Source organism: Neoarius graeffei, chromosome 9 (assembly GCF_027579695.1).
Source record: "Neoarius graeffei isolate fNeoGra1 chromosome 9, fNeoGra1.pri, whole genome shotgun sequence".
Taxonomy (NCBI): domain Eukaryota; kingdom Metazoa; phylum Chordata; class Actinopteri; order Siluriformes; family Ariidae; genus Neoarius; species Neoarius graeffei.
This window is the reverse complement of record NC_083577.1, coordinates 24,393,385-24,403,285: the sequence shown is the minus strand read 5'-3', so window position 1 is coordinate 24,403,285 and position 9,901 is coordinate 24,393,385. Positions and strand designations below refer to the sequence as shown.

At 42.5% G+C, this 9,901-nt stretch overlaps 1 protein-coding gene across 1 annotated transcript in view; it reads right to left on the bottom strand.

Annotated features, from left to right (window-relative positions):
* Positions 1-1,874: 1,874 nt before the first annotated feature.
* lypd6 (LY6/PLAUR domain containing 6) overlaps positions 1,875-9,901 on the bottom strand; it is a 99,083-nt gene continuing 91,056 nt past the window's right edge. Inside the window, exon 5 of the mRNA XM_060928632.1 lies at positions 1,875-3,918. Coding sequence (XP_060784615.1) covers positions 3,751-3,918 — 168 coding nt within the window. The 3' untranslated portion in view covers positions 1,875-3,750. The remainder of the gene's footprint in view (positions 3,919-9,901) is intronic.

The following is a 9,901-nucleotide window of genomic DNA, read 5'->3' as shown; positions in this document are numbered from 1 at the left end:
TCTTCTTTTTCATGAGTACTTCACCAACAAAGTGATGAACTGGTAACATGTTTCAGTAACATTGTTAGACATTCTGCTGGAAACTATTAATGTCAAAAACAAGCCCACACAAAGGGTAAAGGGCCACATTCACCATAAAAACCATACGAGCCACCAGTGGCTTTAAAACGGATTCAAAATTTAACGCAAAGCTCAGCGTGGGCATCATCTTACACATCTATCTGTACACAAGTGCTTTGATTATGAATCATTATAAAACATGAAAATGATAAATAACTGCAGCAGGTTAAGGCTTTTTTTCTTTGCTTATGACAAAAAATTTGTTTATGGGTTGAAAAGGTTTATGGTTCATGCAGTGACCTACTGTGTGTGTGTGTGTGTATTAGGGCTGCGTACCTAAACGTAACATCAGGTACAGGTACCGGTACAGAGGTTTAGGTACAGGTCCGGACCTGTACCTGTACCTGAACAATTTGACAAATTAACATGTGTTCTTCTGAACTTCTTCAATAATGACAGAAACATTAATAAACTGTTGACAACTTGTCAGTATCTTTATTCAAAGAAAACCGAACATAACTAGGTTTCCTACCTCACTTCTCAGTCACCCTCTCAGTCTCGCATTATAGTTAACTTGGGACAAAAAGTCATAAGTTGTCTCACAGCGAGAAATGACTATACTAGAGTATTACAGACTACGCGCAGTCCGCGGCGTTTAACTTCTCATCTCATCTCATTATCTCTAGCCGCTTTATCCTTCTACAGGTTCACAGGCAAGCTGGAGCCTATCTCAGCTGACTACGGGCGAAAGGCGGGGTACACCCTGGACAAGTCGCCAGGTCATCACAGGGCTGACACATAGACACAGACAACCATTCACACTCACATTCACACCTACGCTCAATTTAGAGTCACCAGTTAACCTAACCTGCATGTCTTTGGACTGTGGGGGAAACCGGAGCACCCGGAGGAAACCCACGCGGACACGGGGAGAACATGCAAACTCCACACAGAAAGGCCCTCGCCGGCCACGGGGCTCGAACCCGGACCTTCTTGCTGTGAGGCGACAGCGCTAACCACTACACCACCGTGCCGCCCGGCGTTTAACTTACGCGGCAAAATTACACAAAGCAACAAAGGCCACCAGTGCCAGCAAAGAAAAAATGGCTGACCTGCTTTCAGGGATGTGATTTGGGGCTGGTGAAATTATCTGAAAATTTTAGCCCGGGGGCTGGGGGCCGTAGGCCCCCAGCTGGTCCAGGGCAGCGGCCTGGTGGGGGGACAAGGGGGGAAGCCCCCCGAAGCTCCTGGGTTCTGGGGTTTTCTGACTTAAAAATTGTACTAAAATGGCAAGCAGTCATGATTAACAAATTCAAGCCAATTTAATGGTCAACATGCAACTCTGACACACACACTCTCGCTCGCTCACACACACACTCTCGCTCGCTCACACACTCTCACTCACTCACACACACTCTCTCACCCCCCCGCAAAGAACCAGCGCGAGCAGGGCCCGCTAGCCCCGCGCCTTGTGACGTAATTCGCCCCGAGGCGAGCCGCGGTTTTTCTCCAACCATTCCCAGAGGAACTTTTTTTTCACTATTCTGTCGATTTCTTTAACTCAATTTGCATCTTTACGCTCGATCACGGAGGCTGCCATCTTTCAACTCTTTGTTTGAAGCGAGCTTACGTACAGCTATCTAACAAGCGCGTTCATTGGTTGTTACAGAGCGATGAGCCAATCACGTACCTCGTTTCATCTCATTGACGTAATTACGTCATTTACGCAATTACGTCATTGAGATGAAACGAGGTACGTGATTGGCTCATCGCTCTGTAACAACCAATGAACGCGCTTGTTAGATAGCTGTACGTAAGCTCGCTTCAAACAAAGAGTTGAAAGATGGCAGCCTCCGTGATCGAGGCGTAAAGATGCAAATCCGAGGCTGCCATCTTTCAAACAAAGTCGGAACGAATAGGATACGAATGTGGATGAGGGAAAAATCGGAAAAAAAATTTTCTTCAAGTTTTGAGGTGAAAAAAGCGGAATTCCGCGAATTCGCGGAAAAATCACATCCCTGTGCTTTGGAGTCTTTTTGACCAATCAGAACGCTGGATCAGCCAAGCTCTCGCAATGTCTCATGTGACTGTGGCGAGAGGATCTCAAATCAAAGATGGCTCTGATTTCAAGTTTCAGCGCGGCATTTTACATCTTTTCCAGTGCTAAATTTTCGTCTTTGTGGTAGGATTTATGCATCTTCAGTCACAAGCATATACTTGGTGTAAATTTATATCGGTACAGTACCGGTACTTCATGATCTGGTATTTTGGACCTGTACTGAATCGATTTTCACGGTACAGTACCGGTACGCTAGTCTGGCTAACGCGACTTCAAAGCTCTGCGAGCATTAGTCTGGCAAAGATATTAAGCCCAACCGTTTCCCAGAGCCCGTGGTTGACCCACCTCCCTGAAATGCCTCAGTTTGCTACTGGTCGAAGCCAGAAAAGGCTGTGACGAAGCTTAAACCAATCACATCACTCTTTCCTCTGACGTATGTGACGCGACGGGGCTAACTGGTAGATTAAACTCTTACCGAAGCCGGTTGGGAGCAAGGCGAAAACGTCCTTCCTTTCAATAAATACCTCCAGGGCTGCTCTTTGCTCCGTTTTCAATGAGAACTTACTCCATGTTCGTAATGTTTCTAGTGAATGAAGCGCTTCGGGCATAGATTCTGTAAACAATCTATGGCTTCCGGTCGCAGTTCTACTACGTCACTGCCTTGAACACGCCTCTACCCAGGGCCGTTGGAGATGCTCAAAGTTGATTGGCTCCCGATTTTTCGGGAGCTTGGAAGAGCTGTAGATAGCTTGCCTTGCCAGACTAAGCTCGCAACAGGCCCTCGTGTTGCGTCACATTTAGGATGGGCGGGCCCAGGCTACCGGTACGCAGCCCTAGTGTGTGTATATATATATATATATATATATATATATATATATATTATAATATATAAAAAACACACACACACACACACACACACACACACACACACACACACACACACACAGTGCGCTTTAGTGTTAACATCTTCCCATAAATGTATGGTCCAAGAAATAAATATACATCAAAATTATGATTCATGACACAAAAGGTACAGTTTCCATTTAACCATAAATATGATCCCGGATTCCTCATCCGTTTCCTCCATACACTCAGTGTGGTAAAAGGTAGAGTCTGACCTTTTTACACGTCAATACGTGATGCTCATGAAGCCTGAGCATCATCTTTAATTTAAGGTTGTACTTTCAAAAAGTCGACATTTATCCAAGAATGACTTCTTGTATATCGGATGCTTTCACCGCAAAGGTAGCAAAGGAAACAGAAGAACAGCTGATTTAAAAAAAAAGGCTTCATTTGCAGGAAGTCCAGGAGATCCAGCCACAGTCGTGCCCCTCAGTTATTGCTCGAGTTAATGTATAAACCACTGTTTGCTCCTTTGTTTCTTAACCCTCGTTCTTTTCAGCTCAAGAGGACCCACTGTAATTTGTTACTAGACGTGCAACACTAAAATAATGTGAATTTAAGGTGTTAAAAATGAATGGTGTTTGTAAACCCTCATCAAATATGTGATTCAAGGCTGGCCACTTATCCATGTTGGCGCTGCGATACCAACGTGAAGGGCCATGTGTTACTTTAAAGTAATTTCACAGTTGTATTACTGTAATATCTGAAGCAAAGAACCAGGTAAAGGCTCAGCCATAGCTGAGGAGGAGGATGAAGATGAAGGAGAGGAGTAGTGTACGATCCAGAACAGCGTGATTGCTGCCATTCAGGGGTGATGTGGTGGCAAAGATGGCGTCCGTTTCATTCCAAGGGAGGGGCATGTTACAGATGTTTCCCTCACAACAGGAAATGCACACCTGTACAGACAAATTAGACAGGATAAAATAGGATTAGGGAACAAATGTGGGGAATAAAATGCGAGCTGCTAAACAAATGCTCATCTCATCTCATTATCTCTAGCTGTTTTATCCTGTTCTACAGGGTCGCAGGAGCCTATCCCAGCTGACTACAGGCGAAAGGCGGGGTACACCCTGGACAAGTCGCCAGGTCATCACAGGGCTGACACATAGACACAGACAACCATTCACACCTACAGTCAATTTAGAGTCACCAGTTAACCTAACCTGCATGTCTTTGGACTGTGGGGGAAACCGGAACACCCGGAGGAAACCCACGCGGACACGGGGAGAACATGCAAACTCCACACAGAAAGGCCCTCGCTGGCCACGGGGCTCGAACCCGGACCTTCTTGCTGTGAGGCGATAGCGCTAACCACTACACCACTGTGCCGCCCCAAACAAACTCTAAACGTTTAAAAAAAAAAAGTTCTGCAATAACCTCTTTTTTTTTACTGAATAAAACCCGACTGAATTCCTATACATTCGAAATGAGCTTAAAAAAAGATCGTGTTTGCAGCTTCCAACATCCAGTCACAGCCAATAAGATCTAGTCACTGTGTATATGGCTAGCTCATGCTCAGATATGGTAATCTGTGAGCTCGGATATGTGGAAGAGGGCAGACAGTACTCGGAGGGAGGTATCAGAGTGTGTTAGGCTTCCATGTGAACCTGAATGAACAACAGTTTGAAAAGATGCCATGGCTGGCTTCAGGAAGTCTTTATCCTTCCTTGGGTAGTAGCTATCGCTTGATGAGGAGAGCTAGCTGCTGGGTAGGAATTGGCAAGTAAGCAAATCGGGAGACTAGAACGGCACTCGGTAGAGTGAATACCTACGCCAAGTCACGTATTAGAATAAACACAAAAAAAGATCCTGGATCCACATACGTATCCAGATTTGCATCAAAATCTAATCCATTGTTCCCTCATCAATGGCTCACCTTTCCTCCAAATTACGTCAAATTTTGATCACTAATTGTTGAGTTACATGGGGAACAGCCATAAAAAATCCTGGATCCACATACATATCTGGAGCCTGGACGCACACGCATATCTGGATTTGCATTAAAATCTAACCAACTGTTCCTTGGCCTATGGCTCACCTTTCCTCCAAATTTCATACAAATCTGTTCACTACTTTTTTGGGGTCATGTTGGGAAAATTCAAACAAAGAAACCCTGGTGAAAACAACCTCCTTCAAGAAAGTTGGCGGAGGTGAAATTGTTTTTTTTTTAAATTAGTATATTAAATATACTCTAAATGTACACTCATTCAAGCATGTATACGGTAACTGTGCACTTGAATTTATCCTGTTTTTTAAAAGTTAGACCTGAAAATCCCTTCAAAACAATTCTGACACCAGAGTTTGATATATTATTAACCTTAACTTTTCCTTCAGTGGTCAATATATCTTTATTTTTTACAAATACACATCAGGTGTAGTAGTTACTGATTAAACCATATCCATAATTACAATTGTAACAATGCTTCAGGAGCCAGAAATATCAGGAACATCCCACTGTAGATCAGGCTAGCTAACTAGCCAGCATTAGCAGTTCGCTTAAATTCCAAACGTACGTCTGAAACAGAAATCAGCCGCTTTGATTCCATGCTGCCTTAGAAATCAGGGTTGTTGGTTTTTTTTTAATATCAAGTAGCACTTTGACAACCATGAAGTTACCTTAAGAAAATGGTTTTGGGACGGCCTTGCTACATGTGCTAAATGTCACCAACCCTAAAAGTCTGTTTGGTAAGCTGGAATATAAAATATCATTGGGGAAAACAGCACAAATATTCTGTACCAGTACTTTCTTGCTCGGTATACAGTATAATCTTAATCTTAGTTTGAAATAATGCATTAGTCCATAAACTGTTTTGGATTATGTCTTTACAAGTCAAAAATTTAGCCATCTCACAAAACCTGTGTAGGATTTATGTATAACTCTTGGATTTGTCTTAGAACACTGGCAAACGTCCTCAGCTATAAGAAAATGGCTTATTCAGCAAGTTTTCTGTTTTCTTGCCAAGATCCAGTACTTGCCTCAGTGATTACACTCCACTGCTAATGTGTAAGCTTTTCTAATAGTTGTTCAAAATCTGTTTCATGAGGTATGAAATGAAATTAACCCTTTGATGCAAAACATATGCACACCCCTTCTAATGCACAACATGGGTCAAAAATGACTTGCATTCATTTTCCAGGTTATTTCATGCTGACTGAGATTTTCTTTGCTCTATCTTTTGAAATCAATTTATTTTATGATTGAATATTCCAAGTATTCTTTAAATATCTTGTTTTTAATTACCACAAATCATTAATTTAATTTTTTCTTTCCTACTTTATGAACAAAAATACTTTTTATATTACTACACATGGGTCATCTAAGTGTGATTTAAAATTAAATGTCTTAAAACTATAATAATAATTTGTTTTAAGTAATTACTTTAGCAGTGAATGGGGCCAGTTATTTATTTATTAACTATGTAGTTAGCTAAGCCAACTACAATAAAATTAGCTAACTAAAGTAGAATATGTCAACAGCTAGGTAGCTAATAGTAATTACTTGTAACTTTCTGACAAGTAATCTACTCACTCTCAAGGTAACCTAAACATAAATTTTTTTCTAAGGTAATGTTAGAACAATTGAAAAACAATACTTACATGTATGAGACGGGCAAAGGGCGCTGTGCTGAGCTGTGAAATGTCTGACACGAGCACAATTCACAGTTCCCACCAAACGCTGGAGTAAATGCATGCGGGTCGTTTCTGACCCATGTGTGTAAACTTGATGTAGAATTACAAAAGCTGTGCTTGTTCATAACTTAAGAAAGGAAAAATAAAAATGATTTGTGCTAAACAAAAACAAGATATTTACTGCATATTTGAAAAAGTAAATGACAAAATGAATTTATTTCAAAAGTATATCATAGAAACACTCAGCCATACATGAAATAACCTGGAAAATGAATGCAGGTCGTTTTTGACCCATGTTGTGCATTAGAAGGGTAGTGATACAAAAAGGGTTTTTATTCAAAAAGTAAGAAAGGAAAAAATAAAATAAGGATGTATGATGATCAAAAACAAGTTAATTGAGGAATACCTTGAATACTGAATGATGGAATTAATTTATTGCAAAGATATAGAAGATAAAAACTCAGCCAGATCACTTTTGACCCATGTTTTGCATCAAAGGGTTAATTGTTTTTGGACAGATCAACCAGAAAACGCAGGATTAGCTTGATGTAGATCAATATTCCACAACAGTAACTTCACAAGCTCTAAAGATGCTAAAGTAATGGACAATTTTTTTTTTCAACTGTTGGAGCCACAGAGAAACGGCACGAACCTCATTGTGTGCCCCTTCTTCAAACAGATGTTTGTTTTTAACTCATTGCTTGCCAGAATTATTAAAACATCAGGAAGAAACATAGTCCCTTGCAGGTATCTATTTCTTTGACTATTGTAGCTTCCGATAGTGTTGTAGTACTCGTAACTGGTCTGAAGACCACTTTTTGAAGGTCTCGGTCTCATCTTGGAATCGACTAAATTTTTACTCGGTCTTTTCTCGGTCTCAGACATAGAGACTCAGGATTTTAGCTCAAGACCGGTCAAGACCACAACTGTCGGGATTTCAATAAATTGCCAGTGTACTGTCTGATTTATTTGTTAACGTTGTTACTGTGATTGGATGTAAAACTTCCTGCTTCAAATGCGAGCAATATGACTCATTGCTAATTAAAATTTTTTCTTCCTGTTAATGCTTTTCAGGGCGGCACGGTGGTGTAGTGGTTAGCACTGTCGCCTCACAGCAAGAAGGTCCTGGGTTTGAGTCCAGCGGCCAACGAGGGCCTTTCTGTGTGGAGTTAGCATGTTCTCCCCATGTCTGCGTGGGTTTCCTCCGGGTGCTCTGGTTTCCCCCACAGTCCAAAGACATGCAGTTTTGTTAATTGGTGGCTATAAATTGACCGTAGGTGTGAATGTGAGTGTGAATGGTTGTTTGTCTCTATGGCCCTGTCCACACGGCAACAGATTCAGGTGACTCCGATACAATTGCTTATCGTTTAGGCCTGGCGTCCACACGGCACCGGCGTTTTGGGTGCCCAAAACGCAATCTTTTTGAGAACGGGTTCCAGAGTTCCAGAGATCTGGCAACGTTGCCGTTGTGAAGTCGTCTGGATGAGTAGAACGGATTTGTTTACGATGACGTCACAACCACATGACTGTGAGTGCTTTACGCCGGGTAGAAGTGTAACAAACTCGATGCGAGTTGTCAACAAATCCTATAACTTGGTTCATGAAACGCGCTTACAAAATATTTTCACTGTGAATATTTATTGTGTAATCGTGCAAAGTGAGAGAGAGAGAGAGAGAGAGAGAGAGAGAGAGTCAATCCCGCCAGCAAAAATAGGGAAAAAAAGGAGCGATCTCACCTCTTCAGATGTTGGTTTTAGTCCTACAATACATTCCTCAAAAAGGGCGTAGAAGAACAAATTAATCCATCAACGTGTAGCATTCAATTTATTCCGGACCATTAAAGACGCCGCCTTCCGCGTAGAATCATACGTCATCCTCGCTGCCATATTGGATAGGTCAAAGCGGAGAATAAAGATTAGCTGCATTTAACTGTACCAACAGGTTTGCCGTCCAAACGAGATCACATGGGATTACCTTTCACAGGTGAGACTGGAAAAATACTTTTCATTGTATTTGGTCATTATAATGTAATTTTACGAACAGATTTTCCTGACTTTGTGGCTAATATGAAGTCTCGCGCATAATAGTTTATGCGGATGCGTCCTTACTTCTTCTATTGTTCTGGTGTCTCCAAAGGGACTGTCTTACAGCGCCCCTAGAGGTGTGGCATGTGTATTGCATCATTTTCAGCAAGCGTTGCATTGCCATATGGACCTGATATTTTACTGATCGTTGCCCATTTGGACGCAATATATTTTTAAATAACATCTCGTTGCCGTTGTCGTGTGGATGTAGCTTATGTTACCCCTTTTCCACCAAATCAGTTCCAGGGCTGGTTCGGGGCCAGTGCTGGTTCACAACTCGTTCAACTTGCGAGCCAGCTGAGAGCCAGTTTGCTTTTCCATAGCTCGCGGTGCTAAGGGAAGCCACATCATTACATCGCTGTATACGTCAGTTATGTCGCTGTATACATCATTACGTCGCTGTATACGTCAGTTACGTCGCTACGTTTGCATAAACCTTGGCGCGAATATCGAAGCAAAAACAACACGGAAGAAGCAGCAGCAACAACAACAACAATAATAATAATAATGGATGACTTCGCGTTTGTACAGCTGCTGCTTCTCGTCACTTAAAAATGCCGATCTTTCACGGTCTTGTTATTGTTATTGGTCTTAACAACTCCGCCCCCCCGCTGACATAAGCGGTTCTTTCCTCTGGCCCAGCAGAGAGTTGGTGCTAGCCTGGAACTGGTTTTTCTGGCCCCAGAGCCAGTTCTTTGTCAGTGGAAACAGAAAACCTGGTTCCAAACTAAGCACTGGCCCCGAACCAGCCCTGGAACTGCTTTGGTGGAAAAGGGGCATGTGTCAGCCCTGCGATGACCTGGTGACTTGTCCAGGGTGTACCCCACCTCTCGCCCATAGTCAGCTGGGATAGGATCCAGCTTGCCTGGAACCCTGCACAGGATAAGGGGCTACAGATAATGGATGGATGGATAATGCTTTTCACCCCTCCCCCACCCCTTGCACACCCACTGGTCTGGTTCTGGTCTTGACTCAGTCTCACCCTGCCTTAGTTCTGGTCTTGACTTGATCTCAACCCCTCAAAGTCTTGGCCTTGTCTTGGTCTCGATACACTCTGATATTGGTCATGACTTGGTCTTGGTTTAGGTGGGCTTGACTGTAACACTAGCTTCCAATAATGAGTAGCTTCTTCACGCTGTTGGTTGAACATCACTGAATACAAGCT